The 16,903-nt window shown below is 40.7% G+C and overlaps 3 protein-coding genes across 4 annotated transcripts; 1 reads left to right on the top strand and 2 right to left on the bottom strand.

Moving 5' to 3' along the window:
- The first annotated feature begins 2,494 nt into the window (after positions 1–2,494).
- Positions 2,495–6,319, top strand: LOC4343226 (serine carboxypeptidase-like). Its single transcript, NM_001403059.1, has 9 exons — positions 2,495–2,923; positions 2,996–3,170; positions 3,288–3,407; positions 3,733–3,876; positions 3,971–4,121; positions 4,355–4,443; positions 4,518–4,776; positions 5,487–5,620; positions 5,831–6,319. The coding sequence occupies exons 1-9, from the start codon at positions 2,550–2,552 to the stop codon at positions 5,957–5,959; spliced, it is 1,575 nt and encodes a 524-aa protein (NP_001389988.1). The 5' UTR covers positions 2,495–2,549; the 3' UTR covers positions 5,960–6,319.
- A 243-nt stretch (positions 6,320–6,562) lies between these two features.
- LOC4343225 (mannose-P-dolichol utilization defect 1 protein homolog 2) lies at positions 6,563–11,709 on the bottom strand. 2 transcript variants are annotated; one of them, XM_015791594.3, is made up of 8 exons: positions 11,414–11,709; positions 8,838–8,991; positions 8,665–8,737; positions 8,446–8,512; positions 8,299–8,358; positions 7,960–8,020; positions 7,644–7,685; positions 6,563–7,017 (listed from the first exon to the last, which is right to left on the bottom strand). In XM_015791594.3, exons 1-8 carry the CDS (start codon positions 11,585–11,587, stop codon positions 6,914–6,916), a joined length of 735 nt encoding a protein of 244 aa, XP_015647080.1. In that variant the 5' UTR covers positions 11,588–11,709; the 3' UTR covers positions 6,563–6,913. The 2 variants fall into 2 exon arrangements, with proteins under 2 accessions (XP_015647080.1, XP_066168455.1); XM_066312358.1 differs by lacking the exon at positions 11,414–11,709 and adding an exon at positions 10,522–10,987.
- Positions 11,710–13,309: 1,600 nt separating this feature from the next.
- Positions 13,310–16,451, bottom strand: LOC4343224 (NEP1-interacting protein 2). Its single transcript, XM_015789521.3, has 5 exons — positions 16,072–16,451; positions 15,241–15,419; positions 14,822–14,905; positions 13,761–13,925; positions 13,310–13,670 (listed from the first exon to the last, which is right to left on the bottom strand). The coding sequence occupies exons 1-5, from the start codon at positions 16,247–16,249 to the stop codon at positions 13,527–13,529; spliced, it is 750 nt and encodes a 249-aa protein (XP_015645007.1). The 5' UTR covers positions 16,250–16,451; the 3' UTR covers positions 13,310–13,526.
- Positions 16,452–16,903: the final 452 nt, after the last annotated feature.

Here is a 16,903-nt window from a genome sequence, read left to right as displayed (position 1 = left end):
GTAAACAACACATCAACGTGTACGCTTCCCAAACCGCCAAAGAAGTCGATTTGCACCAGTTTTCAAGGATGGGGAATTGAGGGGGGCAATTTGATCAAGGGTAAGAGATGAGGGAGTCAAAACATATTTATTTTGCTAGGCTTTGGTTTTCATAGAAATGGAACAGCGGCTCACGGTGTATCGCACGGTCACGAAAACTCAAGCTCTCTCTATATCCACCGGAGTGACACAAGCCATGGGTGCCATTCCTACCGAACTTCAGCTCCCCCTCTCTTGCATTCTCTGACACAAACCTAGATTGGACTAGGAGGCGACTGATTTCCATCTCCCCTTCGCCTCTTGTTGTTGTTGCCGCCGATGAATCCGGAATCCCCAATAGAAACTTTAGAGACCAGTTTGGGTTGTCATGCAGGAGTTTTTTTTCTTTCTTTTTTCTTTTTTTTTTGAATACACGACTTCATGCGATCCTTCGGCATGTGGTTGTTTTTGGGAGGTGAGATGTGGTAGACTCATCCTGTTTTTTAAGATGGATGATCCCATTCATTCTTTTGGTATGACCATACGAGGGATGGGATGGTAATATTTTTTAAGGGATGGATCATATATAAGCGAGAGAAGAGTGGGTTAGTTCGGTCCATTAGTTTTTAAGGGCTTATTTCATTAGGCCAACTTATGATTTTGGACAACATTATATATAAGCCAAGCCAATATAATACACAAAATTTCATACAATTTAGAAACCAATTTCATATGCATTCTCTCCACCTTAAAAAAAAACAAATTCTAGAGTTTATTCTATGGCGGCTATTAATGGCCTCACTGTTTCGCCTATAACTAATTATAAGTTGTAATGCATATTAGTGACAAAACTAATTTATGGGCAAAATTTTTAGCGATGCTGAAAAATAAACTACAAGAAAAAGCATGAGAAATCAACTCTATAGTTATAAAATTAAAATTTTATAGCCCCATCGGATGGCCTAATAAGCCAAAGCAAAAAGTTAAATTTTGATTTTTCGAAATATTTTCAGCTTTATTTCTTTTTAGCGTTGGCTTTTAAATCGTTACAAACAAATATATAAAAGTTTTAATTATAAATTAATTTTTATTCCCTAATAAGCTATTTTTGCTTATGAAGGAATATGGGTAACCGATGAGACTATTAATAAGTGGAAGGGCAGAAGATCAGAACGTGAGTCTTGAAATCTACTGGAAGAATCTAAATTATTTTGAGGAGTGCAAAAATTTTGAAGTGGTTGCAGTTACCAAACTTAACATATATACTCATTATGTTGGGTAAAGTCTTTAGACTGCTTTTCTTCCAGAAATTCAAACAACTTTCTTTCATTAGTACGTTTTACAAAATATTAAATGGTACGTTTTGTGAAAAAAATTCTATATAAAAGATTTTTAAAAAATTAAATAAATTTATTTATCAAATTTATAATAATTAATCTTATAGCTTATCTGGTCTCTTATGCTACTGAAAATCCCCATGCAACTTCTAAAACGAACGCACAGTATTCGTAGTACAGTAGGCAGGAACAGTGAATAGTCCTACAAACAAAGTCTCAAGTCTTTTTATATAGAGAAAATCCTCTGTGTACCCCTGAAAGTTCACCTAATCCTTCTGTACCCTTGAATTTTACTCAATCTCCTGGATACCCCTGAATTTTAGTTTGGATCTCTCCCATGCCCTTTCCGCTAGTTGACCGTTAAATTCTTATGAAAAAGTCCATTTTTGCCCTTTGGTATAAAGAAGTATATAAATTAATAGAGTATATTGTTGGAGCATAGAAATGTATTATATGAGACTATTATGTTTATGAGATAGTTATGCACTATATTATTTGCGATAAATATACTTTTAGATATGACATAAAAAAATAATACTTATTTATTTTTTTAGCATATGTGTTCTGATAGTAATAAACAAATATGTTATATTACTATGAAAACACATATGCTACATAAAAGAACTTTTAATAACTAATAAATAAGTATTAAATTTTTATATCATATGTAAAAGTAAATTTGTCACAAATAATATGGTGCATCACAGACTCATAAATATAATAGTCTCATCCAATAAATTTTTACATTCCAACAATGTACTTCATTAATTTATTATGTTTCTTCATAGGAAAAGACAAAATGAACTTTTTCAAAAGAATTTAACGGTCAACTAACGGACAACTAGCGGAAAGGGCATGGAAGAGATCCAAACTAAAATTTAGGGATATGTAAGGGATTGAACAAAATTCAAAGATATAGAAGAGATTAGGTGAAGTTTCATGGATACGTAGGGGATTTTCTCTTTTATATATAGTGGTTGTAGTAGTTGCTCTCCATTTATAGCTCAGATCTTTGTCAACTCTCTCGCACGTGACGTAGCACGTGACAGCTCGCCCACTTTCACTGACAGGGTGGTCCCACCGCCCACCCTACTTTTTCCCCACGCGATAAATATCCGTCGCCTCCAAAAGCTTCTCTCATCAGTTTCTCTCACTCCCCTCGGTTGGTTCGCTCGCTCCCCGGGATTATCAGCCATGGGGCCCACCCGTCAGTCTCACTCCCTCCTCCTCACCTTCCTCCTCGTCGGCGCCGCCGCCGCCGCCGCCGCGGCCTCGCCGGAGGACGGGAGCCCCTTCCTCCGCCTCCCCACCGCCTCGGACCTCCCCGTCCCCGCCGGGCAGCTCCCCCGCTCCGCCGCCGTCGGCCTCATCCGCGCCCTCAACCTCCACCCGCGCGACGCCTCCCCCTCCCCCTCCAGCCGCGGTGATGGCGACGTCCCCGCCGGAACCCTAGTCGAGAGGCCCATCCACCTCGCCTCCATGGCCACCGGGAAGAGCGGCGGCTCGTCGGCTGAAGACCTCGGCCACCACGCCGGGTACTACCGCCTCCCCAACACCCACGACGCAAGGTGACCTCATCTCATCTCATCCCTCCTCCGACGAGCTCGGTTTCCTCAACTGCGGCTGACTCGCGCTCGCAGGCTGTTCTACTTCTTCTTCGAGTCGAGGGGGAGCAAGGGGGAGGACGACCCCGTGGTGATCTGGCTGACGGGGGGCCCCGGCTGCAGCAGCGAGCTCGCGCTCTTCTACGAGAACGGGCCGTTCCACATCGCCGACAACATGTCTCTCGTCTGGAACGACTTTGGCTGGGATCAGGTACACCAAACCTTCTGATAATCAATCATAAGCTAGTGGTAATTTTGCTATATTGTTACAATATGCCATTTGTTTTGTTGATTGTTGAGATCATTGTGTAAAATTTTTCAATTGCAGGAGTCGAATCTGATATATGTTGATCAGCCCACGGGTACTGGGTTCAGCTACAGCTCCAATCCGCGCGACACCCGTCACGATGAAGCTGGTGTTAGCAACGACCTGTATGCCTTTCTTCAGGTAGGAACTCTTATTACTATAACATGATGCATTCCTAGGTGGAATGTTCACTGTACACATGCATCATTATATATCATCTTCGTGCATTGAATTACTAAATTTGTTTTGTTATATATAGCAAAGTTGTAGCTTGTAGGACATCGACAAGGCACTACTCACCTGTTTGAACCAGAAATAGCAGTATCCGTTTATTTGTGTTGTGAGGATATAAATAGGCAAGAAAATGAGGCAAACTACATAGCAATGAACTATATGGAAAACTGCCTTTTTAATTTCTCTTTCATAAAGTAAGCTCCTTAAACTTTTCTTTCCATCATGTTGACAGGCCTTCTTCACTGAGCACCCGAATTTTGCTAAAAATGATTTCTATATTACTGGGGAATCGTATGCTGGACACTATATTCCTGCCTTTGCAAGTCGAGTGTACAAGGGGAACAAGAACAGTGAGGGCATTCACATCAATTTGAAGGTTTTGTTTTTCTCTCTTTCTGGAAGTATCTTAATGGTTCTGCCCTATATGTGATTACAGTCATGGTGAAAACCTCTCTTTCGTGATTTTCCAGGGTTTTGCTATTGGCAATGGGTTAACGGATCCAGCAATACAATACAAGGCATACACTGATTACTCATTGGATATGGGGTTAATTACAAAATCACAGTTTAACAGGATTAACAAAATTGTTCCAACTTGTGAACTTGCTATCAAGCTCTGTGGTAAGTCATGGTTTCCTTGTTAAAAATCTCCCCCATTTTTACTAACATAGCCTCTTGGCCTTGCACAGTAAAACATAACCTGAAGCGTTGTTCAGAAATGTAGTTAGTATTTTTGCCTGTATGTTTTGTTATGACAATGTTATTTTTTTTCCCATTTTATTCAAAAAGCTCCAAGGCTACTTCTGATTCCTTATAACATGTATATCAATCTCGCTTTCTGTTTTATGATGTAGGTACCTCTGGCACTATATCTTGCCTTGGCGCATATGTTGTCTGCAATCTAATATTCTCTTCCATCGAGACAATAATTGGGAAGAAAAATGTAGGGTTAACTACATAACTAATTCTTTGTTTCCATGTTAAACAACCTAATCTGTGTTCATCGCTTCCTGGCAGTATTATGACATCAGGAAGCCATGTGTGGGGAGCCTATGCTATGACCTCTCTAATATGGAGAAGTTTCTCCAATTGAAATCAGTCAGAGAGAGCCTAGGTGTTGGAGACATACAGTTTGTATCATGCAGCCCAACTGTATATCAGGCCATGCTGCTAGATTGGATGAGGAACCTTGAAGTTGGAATCCCTGAACTCCTTGAGAATGACATCAAAGTGTTGATTTATGCTGGAGAGTATGATCTCATATGCAACTGGTTAGGTGAGTATCTTGCTACTTCCTTCATACATCCATAATATCAATGTTTTTTTGACTTGTAGTCTGCAATATGCAAGCCTTTTGTATATGAGTTGTTTTCCTGTAATATAACAGCAAAAGTAGTAAAGTTTACTTTGTTAAGAAGCATTTTGCTGGGTGGCCCAATGGCAATATTTCCATCTAGTCATTATATGCTTTTACATATATTAAATTAATTTTCAAAGTTCTGAAAGATTGACTGCATGGATCCCATGGGGACCTATATTTAGAGACAGAGAGTAGAGATGGCAAGTATGGAGAACCCTGTGCTGTAGTTTATCTGTTGTGTCACAGGTTGTGACATCAAATCCCACTGTACAATGTCACTTGCGCTCCTCTGTGAATGGGTTCTGTGAAACAGATACATTAAGAAATTTCACGATCTTCATTCTCCGCATTTATTATTTTTTTATGGAAGTACAATGTGGAAAACATGTTGTAACAACACATTTGGCCCATTGTAGGCTGTCTATTAGTCTAATAAGAAACGATGATAAACCTTTTATTGTTTAGAATGGCAAGGTATATTAACAATGTACTCCTTCCGTCTCAAAACATAACAACCTAGTACCAGATTAGACTGTACTTTCCTAAATTTTGTCTGTATTTGGTTCTCCTAATTCTAGCTGTTCTCTGCCAATGTGTATGCATAATCAATTTCTTGATTTGAGCAGGAAACTCAAGATGGGTGAATTCTATGGAATGGTCTGGAAAGGAGGCTTTTGTGTCCTCATCTGAGGAACCTTTCACAGTTGATGGAAAAGAAGCCGGTATTCTGAAAAGCTATGGACCTTTGAGTTTCTTGAAGGTCAGTTCTACAATCCGTACTGAAAATCCCTTTATAATACTGGACAAAAACACATGCAGGCATACATGATTACATTGCTTATAGAAATGCATTAAAACATAGCAACAAAATTATAAACCAGAGACTTGTAGCGATTTGCACTCATTATCTTTTTCAAAAGAAAGAAATTTGGACGCACTGCCAAACTTAGTAGAGAGATTTTGTGAACAGGTCCACGATGCTGGCCACATGGTACCAATGGATCAACCGAAGGTCGCTCTGGAGATGCTGATGAGGTGGACCTCAGGAAACCTTTCCAACGCATCCTCGAGCTTCCAGAGGCTCGATTTTACCATGTGATATACACACTCTGTCCTCTTGTGACACGATCAGAGGAACATGGTTTCCCCATAAATTAGTATAAAGTGCTTAGTAGGCACGTCAGAATGATTTTAGGTGATGACAAGCTCACTGCTACCGTACAGATGTTATTTCCCTTGTACGGTGCTTGAGTCACTGAAGTATCGGTGACGCCACTCGATTGTTAGCATGTAATAAAGCTTAGAATTGTTATGGACAGAAGCCAATCTCTTTGTTATGAGGGCTGTTTATGTCCAGGTCTTGTATGCTATTATAATACTTATGGCTTGTGCTATGGATGGTATAATCTGTGCTCCAAACTATACAGTAAATATTTTTGCGGGAATTGGGCGTTCCAAACAGCTTGGATGAAGTGTTTATACATATAGATTTTTGCTATATGTGATAAGAAAAGCCCATTCAATTTTCTTACCCATTAAAATATGAATGGCAAGATCCATCAGAATCAGTGCCCTTACTCTCACCTTTCTTTTAATGAAAAATCTCCATGAGTGGAAATTCATGCTAACAGCCAGTTGCAAACTGAAGAATTAGGAGACTTTATTTGGCACATTAAAAAAAGAAGATAATTGGGTGCGGTGATTGAGAAACAACTTTCTGGATTTTGTATGTAGCCCCGTGCTTACAATATTTATGCCTGAAAAATAAACAGACGATAAAAAAATAGTCTCAAACATAGAGTTAAGAGAACAGTTTTTCCACTGTCAGTAGCTTGCACAGTACAGCAATCTAACAATAATCTAACATCAGTCATGACACTTCTAAATGCTAAAACTAAGTACGCAAGATATCCATATCTAGTCTGTATATGGTGCCCATCGTTTTTCATCATCACACGACTCTGCAAGAAATTCATACACTGGAGCCTTTTGCTTGTCTGAAGATGGACACAGAGATGAACATTCTGCCTTTTCTTGTGTTGTGCAGTTGTGCTCAATCTCTCTTCTTCTCTTTCTTTGGAGCAGGCTTCTGGTACAACACTATCTGACCCAAGAGCGTACCATTCATCACAATGCCAATTGCAGATCCCAGTATCACTTTCAAGGAGTTAAGGGTACAAAATATTACTACCTCCGTTTTCTAATAGATGACGCTGTTGACTTTTTCTCACATGTTTGACCATTCGTCTTATTCAAAAAATTTACGTAATTATAATTTATTTTGTTATGAGTTGTTTTATCACTCATAGTACTTTAAGTGTGATTTATATCTTATACGATTGCATAAAATTTTTGAATAAGACGAATGGTCAAATATGTGAGAAAAAGTCAACGGCGTCATCTATTAAAAAACGGAGGGAGTAGCAAGTAGGCAAATATTTATGGAAAACTCTTTTGCTGATGTACAATACCAGCAAGGCAGCAAATTGACAAGTATCAATGTTACACTGACAGTACCGTATTCTTTGAGAAAAGCATGTTCAAGTTGAGCGGTTTTTTCAGATCAACTGAACTATGGAGGATTTTAATAGAATGAACTGACAAGTAGGATGATTCTATAGGCTCTTTTTTTCATTAAAGAAATTCTGAAACTATCATGTATTAGGGTAAAGAAAGAAATTTGTCGGCAATATGCAATGCACCTATATAATAATATGCACACTTGGAAGAAAGTAGAAAAATAGGATCCTTAAGAATGTATGTAATCAGAACTAAAAGGATACCACTTAAGGGAGTCTTCTCCTGGATGCTGGTGAACACTCTTACTGCAACAGAATATCAGATAAAGTTTAGCTAGCTTTAAACACATCATATAAAAGGAAAAAGTATAACACAGGACAGGTATACTGGCTGCACAGAAGGATCTACTCAGCCGAATAAGGATGTGATTATTTCAAGCCATGCTCCCTATTCAGTATTCAGAACATTTGACTACTTTGTGCTTATACTACTTAATTTCAAACAAAGAAGAGAATAAAATGGATTGTGAAGTAAAAAAGTAATGCCTTGGTAACTAATCTGGCATGTACTTAAGCTTACCTATGGAACCAGCAAAGTTCATGAAACAGGTCAGAAAGCTCAGCTCGCCAGTGCCCTTGTTCTGCGTATCGTAGCAACAGGTCAGAAAGTTTGTACATGCAAATTGTCAAACGACTTGTTAGAAGCCTCCACTCACAAAATTGGTACAAAATGCTGACTGATAGATGAAAAGTTCATTGTCATACTAGTCAATCCCAAATTATTTATTCTAAGGTCCAGACCATAAGATTCATTTAAATTTAAGGTTACCATTTTACTATTTAGTACACCTAGTTACAGCAACTTTCCATGAAAAGATAAACCTAATATAGCTAGATGTACAGAAATCTAACAACGAACCATAAAATTCTTCCATATCTGTGGAAGCCTAGCAAAGAAGAAGATAGCATGCTGAGAAGCCTGCAAAATATATTACACACAATCAAAAGACAAGCATATACGAATATATCAAGTGCTACACAAAATAATCTTTCATTTATAACTTACATAGAGGACTTCAAAAAGAGCAGGGTCAATTTTCCCACCCAATACTGTTGGAGCCAGTCCGCAATATCTAGACAAGCACTGTTCAGGAAAAGCAGGTCAGAAGTAGAAAGATTCTCATAACATTCTGTGGATCTTTTCGATGTTTCCATGAGGATTAGGGCATCGTTGTTGTCAGCACCCAAAGAATAATTAAAAATAAACAGATAAACTGAAGGATACAGTAAAGCTTTCATCCATGTCTTGGTTCCCATTGGTGGGGAGTAATAGTAAATGATTGCAACCAAAATAATTGCTGCATACCAGACAGACGTTAAATAAATCAGCTTTCGTCACGTAAAAGGAAGTTCAGATATCAATATGCAGTCCATTTGGACATTAGGTGAAACACAAACCTTGGATTAACAGAAAAGCTAGTTCCCCATACGCAGAAAATGGCAGTCCTTTATGAATACAATATGCTAGAGCAATTGTGTAGCCGACAACCTCAAGCTCAAAGGATGCTACACTAAGTCCTCTTACACTTCCGTGCTTCAAAATCTTTAATATCTGCAACAAGAAATTTGTAGTTATGTCAAAAACATAAAAAATGAAAGGTTATCCTATAATGCAAGAAGGATTTTGCTTAAGAGGGGAAAAAAAAATCTTAAAATCATTTATTTTTCCTACTGTTTGGTTAAGGCAAGGAACCAAACCAACCCTTAACCACTCACTATGGTATATGTTGTGTCGTGGTGCTTCCCTACACAAGGCAAACATATTTCAGGTATTCATATGATACATTCATGGCATACTCCATATATCTATTATATTGAACTGTTTCTCGTAGCTTTGAGTGGTGGCGCAGCTGTGGGGGGTGCCAGAGGGGGCCAACACCATCCTATCCGAACACCAACACCACCACACCCCCAGTTTTTACTCTATATAAGATAGGTAATTATCTAGTTTATTTGTGTAGCTTGGAATTATTATCAGTTTAGTTAGTTAGCAAGTCTAAAAAACACTAGCAAGAAACATGATCTACAAAATTAGTTTGTGATTTCTCATCTTTTTCAAAGATACTTATTTGCGAGATTATTCAATAGTTTACATTAAAGGGATTTAGCAACAAAGATTAGTTCCAAACTATCAATGGTATTATTAAAGAGCTAAAATTCAAGATTTTTTTAAAGGACTAGTTTACGCATTGATTGTTATTGACAGTGACTATTTGACCTCCTTTGCTATTGATATTGGTTGTTCAGTCTTATGGCTCATCACCCCCCCCCCCCAAAATCTCAAATCCGCCCCTGGCTTTGAGACATGTGAACGGTATGATTCTATCCAACATCTTCATGGGTGGCTGAAGATTGTATAAATTTATTATGTATAAAGTTTCAACGTTTCTTTATATCATAAATGATTTCATCAGACTTCTTTATATTGGAAGCCTTATTTTCAATATACGTTGATCGAGTGAGTCCATAGTTTTGCGTACATAACTGGGCTTGTTGCACCTGAGACATCTCTGTTCTACCTTATTCTCTGTAAAAGGAACACTTTGCCACTAGGCCCACTACAGATACCACTACATGCTATTTAAAGAATGATCATAGCATATTCCTATAATGCACCATTCTCTAACTTCACTGATTGATCAATACATGTTACAGATTTTGCTAGGCTACTATCAGTCAGCACACATTCTCAAGTAGTCAGATCACGCACTACCCTTCCCTAGTTCCCCTCATTGACACTAACAATCCAAGCCAATAAGTAAATTCTGCAAGTTCTTCCACTTAACAATTTGAGCAAAATAGCAACCCAATTTCCCCTAAGCATAATTGCATCCAGTGACATTTCAACTGTCCATGTATTACACAAAACAAAGCAAGAATCATGTGAACCGTAGCAATTTAACAAACAGAAATAACATGTTTTTATTTGTTAATTCCTTTCCAAAAATTGGCACAAAAATACAGCTACGATCATAAGCTGCTGGACCTAATTATACATGCATAATTGCACCACAATGAGAAGAGGCAAACTCATGCACACATAGCAAACTAGTTTGTTAGTGATGACCCTAGATACAGGCACCTGAGGGAGCTTGCCAATAGCGGATGCAGCAACGACATGGTAGCCGAGGATCTTAGACATCAAACGAAGCAGGCATTCCTTGGATGGAATTTTGGAATCCAAAGGAACCGAAAGTATGCGCCCTGAGCTCCTGCACATGATTCCCACATATGTCCCAGTGGCTGGCCTCATCCTATTGCTCATCCGCAAGGCCCCCAAACGTTGTCGCATTGGTGGTGACTGGGTTCTTGCATCAGGCATTTGCGAGAAACAAACTATCAAGGACAAAGGTTTCCTCGATAGTTTTACCACTGTAGGCGAGGGCTTTCTGCGACATGCTGTTCGATTGATTGGCCAAGATTGCGATGTGCTAACGCCAGTGCCAGAGCAGAGCACGGAGAGCCCGAAAGCCATGCTCACCAATCAGACTGTAGATTGAAAGGAGGGGTTGAGAAGTGAGAATTGCAGGCCATTATTGAGCAAGGAGGGCTTAATATTTCTCATGGGGAAGAAAACATTGCTAGAATTCATGCCCTGCACTGCACACGAGCACCACGAGGATCACCACCACCCCCACCCCCCACAGCTATCCAACAAACAAACAAAGAACTCCACTGGCGACTGGTCGATTCCTCCGTTCTTTTTGCCACGCCGCGCCAAGATCACAGCCCAAGCTACTAGAAACCGCAGCGTTTTTTTGTGCAAAATCTCACACGCCACGCTAATTCTCCTCTCACCCAGCACAAAATCCACCTATCGCTAATTCTCCTCCAACCCAGCACGAAATTCACCTGTCGAGCACACAGATCAGTACGCCACAAGCAAGCGCACGCATCTCATCTCATCACATCTCATCGTTGGGCGCATATGGCGAATTGTGTGTGTGTGGTGGGGGAGAGGATGGGAGAAAAACCTGAGGGAGCTTGACGGTGGTGGAGGCGGCGACGATGGCGTAGCCGAGCAGCTTGGAGGCGAGCGGGAGCAGGCAGTCCTTCTCCGGGATCTTGGCGTCCGCGAGCGCCGCGAGGACGCACCCGAAGTTGATCCCCAGGATCTCCAGCTCCATCGTCCCCGCCGCTGCCACCATGGCACACGCGTCTCGCCGGCGGCGAACTAGCTAGCTCCGGCCCCGCCCCGATTCCCTCGACGTCGCCGCGGCGGAGGGAGGAGATGGCGTGTGGTGTGGTGGGGAGATGCGTCCGTGACGTCAGCTGCCTGTGGCTGGGAGGAGGAGGAAGGAAAGCCCAGATGCGTGACGTGTTGGGCCGAACCCACCAACGCGCGGTTGCGTGGGCCTCGTGTTGTCATGTAGGCTTTGGGCTGTGTGGCCTTTGGGCCTCTTTGGGCACAAGAGAGGGATTAGGGAAAGGGAGAGTAAGTTTAAACCGAGAAATTGCGTGAGGAACATAAATTTGGAAAGATGTTTTTTTTTTCTTTTTTGGGTGTGGAATGGAGAACGTTGCGCCATGTTTTTGAACTCAAAGTTTGTTCCGATTTGTGTTCTTCATTTTTTGTTGTTATTCCAACCGCAAGTCGAATTTGAACGGAGATTTTAAATGGATAAATATTGAATTAAGAACAACGTTAAAATTCAAAACCATGTGTTCCAAAGGGAAAAGAAATAGAGGAATTCTAATTCATAGGAATAATCCCACCATGCCTCATTTGATTTGCATGATTCCTTAAGAATTTCATAGTATAGGGGAATTCTTTTTCACATTTTGGCAGAATTCAAGCAAAAAAAATGTCTACCCCCATGTTTCCAATGTCCTTTGAAAATCCTAATACACCTTTATTTTTCTCTCCCTTCTCTAACAAATGAACATATTACCCTAATTTTATTGCATTTTTCCTATAATAACATCTGTGTCTTTTTTCTATTCCTAAATTTTTGTTCCAAGGCACGTCTTTGATTCTACATAGACACCCTGTGGCAAAACCACAATCAAACAAGCAATGGGAATGGATCCGGCACGGTACCAAGTTAAGGAATAAATATTTTTCTATATTTTTTGTAAAACATGGTACAAATGTAAGTGCTCACAACATACGTACACTCTACCATGTATGAGAAATACTAGACTTTCCTATTCTAGTAGAACTATATGATTTTCTTTGATCATCCACAGGAGGCAGAACCGCACAAGTGGTTAGCTAGCTGATTATACACACAGTTTGTAGGTGTGTAGCCATAAACTTCTCCATAAAAAAAAATGAAAATGTTGCCACATCCATGCTTATTAAAAACTTGATTAATGGTTGTAGCTAGCATCTTGTGTCAATCAGTTTTATGTCATGCTTTGCATCTTTCGATTTCGTTTTTTTCTGTATGTAAGAAGGCACGTCACTTTCTCTTATAAACATGACAGTGAAAGGGTGGCACACAAAGCTTCAGTTTCAGCCCCCAGCAAAGGTGTTCCATTTCTTTCATGTGTCATCCAACGTGACAGGACTGTGCTGTCAGCCTCAGATTTTTCCATCTCCTTTCTCGGCTTCTTCATGGTGAAGCTTTTGACCATCTAAATCTCAAGATTAATTTAATGATGCGGTAGTAGCTGATTTGAAACGTAATGCTCTATTAGGAAACAGACAATAGCTAGAGTTTCGGCCATGAACACCAACCTTCTGCAATTGCACTGCAATTGACTCTTTGCCCGTCCTTGCAGCAGTTGCAAAGTAGCAAACAATTACCTAAAGCCAGTCATTGTCAGCAGCTAACAGCAAAGAAAAACAGATCAAATTCAGAGAGATTGTTAGTTCATTCTCAGAATGCACACACCAGAGTTCTTGAGGCTCCAGTACACAGCCATAATTCAGAGACTGTTAGTTTAGTTCTTTTTTTCAGAATGTATATTAGTACATAACTTGTTATTGCTGTAACAAAAAAACGTGCGGCTGGAACATAGCTCCACACAAAGACTGGGAAGAAAAAAAGGCCTCCTATGTGTACAAGACTATACTTATGATACGGACCGCGGGCACGGGTATTCGCCTGAAAATACACCAGGTGCGCTGCGAGTTCTATTTTACATATGTATATGGTCTATATGCACACCAGCCCTGCATAGCGGGCATGATGCGTGCCTGAAAAGCCAGTTGTCGATGCATCGTGCGTGGAACGTGTGCTGGCAATGAGGCAGGACCCGAACAAATTGCGATGCTCCAAAATCCTGGCAATCAGAAGTTATGGTGCGTCAGTACAAGAAACTAATCTGTTTAGCATCTGTGGTTAGAATGCAGCATTCTAGGTTCACACTAACCTGAAGGCAAACTGCACAACAGTTATCAGTTTCCTGATCAGGATTGGTTGCAGCGCTGAATGTGGTCTTTGGGATTCTGTTAATTAGATCTCTTGACATGCCTCCTGTATTTCCGGTTTCAAAAAGGTCATTGTTGTCAATGAATGGTGTACTCAGTAGACTCATCTGCATTAGAGAGAATAATGAATCAGACTTAGAATTATACATAGACCCTGTTGCAATCGCATAGAACCTTGCAAAGTTAAATCAACGAAATGCAATTATATGCTTATCATGCCTAAAAAGTTGTTGCTTCCGGCAATTGAGTTTTGCATATAATGGATAAATATCCTGCCCTATAAAATCTGACAAGGGTATGTGGACAGAAGGAAACACCACCTGGTCCAATAAAAAAAAACCTTATGTGTAGGCCTTGGATGTTGGGAGGTTGTATTCATTCATAAATCCAGGTTCATAGCAAAAAATACGCTCTTTTATGGACGGAAATAGTATATGTATTAAGTTTTTTGTTTTCATTTTTTTTTTAAAAAATTACACCATACTTACTTACAGCATTAAAATTCATGCATAACACCTTTTAATATATGTTTTAAGTTATGGTTCCGTGTCTTGTTACCTTTATTGGATAATTCAGTTTCAAAATTCCGAACGCTTTTAACAAGGTTCCTACCAGGCCAGGTTACACAACCCTATATTAGTTGTACTCTCAGTGTTCCCAAGTACTACTTGACCATCCATACATTATATATGGGATGGAGTAATGCTTTCTGTCACATGTCCACAGGAAGCCATTAGATGTCTCTAGGGGTTGATGTCTTTAGCATTAAAATGCTATTCTTGATATTCTAGTTGCTATAGAGGTCTTCCTGTTGCAGTATGGGGCATCATTCTCCCCTAAAATCATTTCCATACTTAAAAATATTTTCTTTTCATACATTAAAACCATCTAACCCCCTAAAAACTGAAATAGCTAGCAGTGCAAACTATTATTTGAGCCATAAGAGAGTAATGGTTTCTTACTCGATCGAACATTATGAAAGCTCAAAGGAAGAGCTGCATACCTGACTCTGCACCGCGCGCTGCAGTGCTGGGCTGACCTTCTCCCACACAATCCTTCCACTGAAGAGGCTAGAGATGATGTCAAGCTGAAACAACCGACAGAGTACATCAGAGCAAATAAAAATCAACTACACTCATCACCTGCTGCTATTGTATTTGCGCACACAAGAAATTGTGACATACTATAGATAATAAAGTCCAAAACATTTGCTTTACGACTTACGAGTAAAATTTCCTTGCTTTCTTCATTTCTCGGCAATTATTAGTAGTAAAGCACATATTTTTCTCACATGCAAATGTCAAGCTTACATCAAAGTGATGTATGCACACGCTAGAGTAGTTGTGTGAAAATGATCTCTCACCTTTCTCAACACACAAAAGTAAAAAGGGAAGGTTGGGTCTTGGATTCTTGCACACTCACCACGAAGATAATGCTGTATTTTCCTGATTCACTTGATCTCCAGATTTCGATGCACGATTCGACGGCCTCGATGGAGAAGACCGCGCCGGAGACCACCCCGACGCCTGCGCCTCGTAGCATGCCGCTTTCCGTGGACATCCCCATGAACGCGCCGATGAAGACTCCAACTAATGAGCCCACTGCATTCAACAGAAGAGATGAAAACACCAATGAGAGCTTTCATAAAAAAATTGCTGACTAATATGCACCTACTCTTTATTGGAAAACCCAAAAATTCTGTGAACTAAAACTTGCAAGAAGGAAAGATACAAAAACAATGGAACAAACAAAATAGAAGAAACTGATGAACCATGAAGCCCATAAAACCTAGAGAAGAAAGGGGGGAATAAAAGAAAAAGGTAGAAGCGTCTGAGTGAAGTATATACTAAATCCTGAGACGGAAGTGGCAAAGAACCTCCAAAATTTTTGCTTGCGGGATTGAATTGTTCCCAATTTGAGCAAGCAGCAGCCTACCACACCACAACGTGTAAAAGTCGTAAAGCAAGGAGAGCCAAAGAACACACTATCAACTACAGAGTCTCCGAGGGCGGCAAGAGTGAACAGAACCTATGGTGATTCGATTAATTCCCACCATGAATCACAACATATTCCAGGAACACACCACCCACCGAATCAATCCAAGAACTTAGTAGGACCAATAGACTCCCATGAAGCAAGAATCCGAGGAGGCAAACATCTAAAAAATCAAATAAAAATCACCCCACCCCAAGATTGCACTCGCGCGACAAGCAATGGGAAGGAGGAGGCCGCGGGCGAGAGAGGGGGATGTACCGACGGCGAAGACGCAGGTGAGCAGCGCGCAGACCGTCCACCCGGCGGCGGAGGCGGCGGCGGCGCCGCAGCCCCCGCACGCCCTCCACAGCCTGTCGAGGCAGCACCCCGACGCCGCCGCCGCCGCCGCAGCGGCAGAAGAAGAAGGAGAAGGAGAAGGCATGGCGGAGTAATCCATGGGGGAGAGGGAGGTGAGGTCAGGGCGCAGCGGCAACCATCCAAGAAAACAACCACTGTGGGTGCGCAAGTGCAAGGACGCAGGGATGGGCGCGTATATATAGGCGGCGGTGGTGGCGGGGTAAGAGGACAAAGTGGTGAGGAAATCTCGGCGGCTAAGCGGGAGGAGGAGGAGTCGACGCGAGGTAGAAGAAGAAGGCGATGAGGAGGAGGAGGAGGGGATAGGGGAAGGGGAGCAATTAATGCAGCAGAGGGAGCAACACAACCCAACCCAAGGGAACGGAAGCAGAGGGGAGGGAGAACCGGAGAAGCTGTGTGTATCCTTCTCGTAAACCGGGTGGTCCTTTCGTTAAGCCTCAATCAGCGGCACCCGTTTTTTTTTTTTTGGGCCCTAATATACCATTACAAAATTCTATCATATTAGAAACATATCATTATTATTATTAGAGTAAAATTCACTTTGAACCACATATTTATTATAATAAATTTTACGTTAGATCATCTTTTATTACCGAGGTTTCGTTTTGGACCGTCCTTTTAACCAACTTTTCATTAGAACCGGGTATTTTTTATCATTGTGACACTTTGAACCATCCTCAACTTTTTTTATACATTTGCATCCAACTTATTATATGCCAAAGAGATGGTCTTACAT

This window comes from Oryza sativa, chromosome 7 (assembly GCF_034140825.1).
Source record: "Oryza sativa Japonica Group chromosome 7, ASM3414082v1".
NCBI classification, from domain to species: domain Eukaryota; kingdom Viridiplantae; phylum Streptophyta; class Magnoliopsida; order Poales; family Poaceae; genus Oryza; species Oryza sativa.
This window is presented reverse-complemented; position numbering and strand designations above follow the sequence as displayed.

Excerpts from the sequence above, each read along its gene's own strand:
- LOC4343226 (NM_001403059.1), top strand. The coding sequence starts at position 2,550 with ATGGGGCCCACCCGTCAGTCTCACTCCCTCCTCCTCACCTTCCTCCTC. Across the intron at positions 2,924-2,995 it reads CCCAACACCCACGACGCAAG|GCTGTTCTACTTCTTCTTCG; the intron begins GTGACCTCATCT and ends TCGCGCTCGCAG. Across the intron at positions 3,171-3,287 it reads ACGACTTTGGCTGGGATCAG|GAGTCGAATCTGATATATGT; the intron begins GTACACCAAACC and ends TTTCAATTGCAG.
- LOC4343225 (XM_066312358.1), bottom strand. The coding sequence starts at position 10,914 with ATGGCTTTCGGGCTCTCCGTGCTCTGCTCTGGCACTGGCGTTAGCACA. Across the intron at positions 8,738-8,837 it reads AGCTTTTCTGTTAATCCAAG|CAATTATTTTGGTTGCAATC; the intron begins GTTTGTGTTTCA and ends TCTGGTATGCAG. Across the intron at positions 7,686-7,959 it reads GAACTTTGCTGGTTCCATAG|TAAGAGTGTTCACCAGCATC; the intron begins GTAAGCTTAAGT and ends ATTCTGTTGCAG.
- LOC4343224 (XM_015789521.3), bottom strand. The coding sequence starts at position 16,249 with ATGGATTACTCCGCCATGCCTTCTCCTTCTCCTTCTTCTTCTGCCGCT. Across the intron at positions 14,906-15,240 it reads AATACAGCATTATCTTCGTG|CTTGACATCATCTCTAGCCT; the intron begins GTGAGTGTGCAA and ends CGGTTGTTTCAG. Across the intron at positions 13,926-14,821 it reads AGCGCGCGGTGCAGAGTCAG|ATGAGTCTACTGAGTACACC; the intron begins GTATGCAGCTCT and ends TCTCTAATGCAG.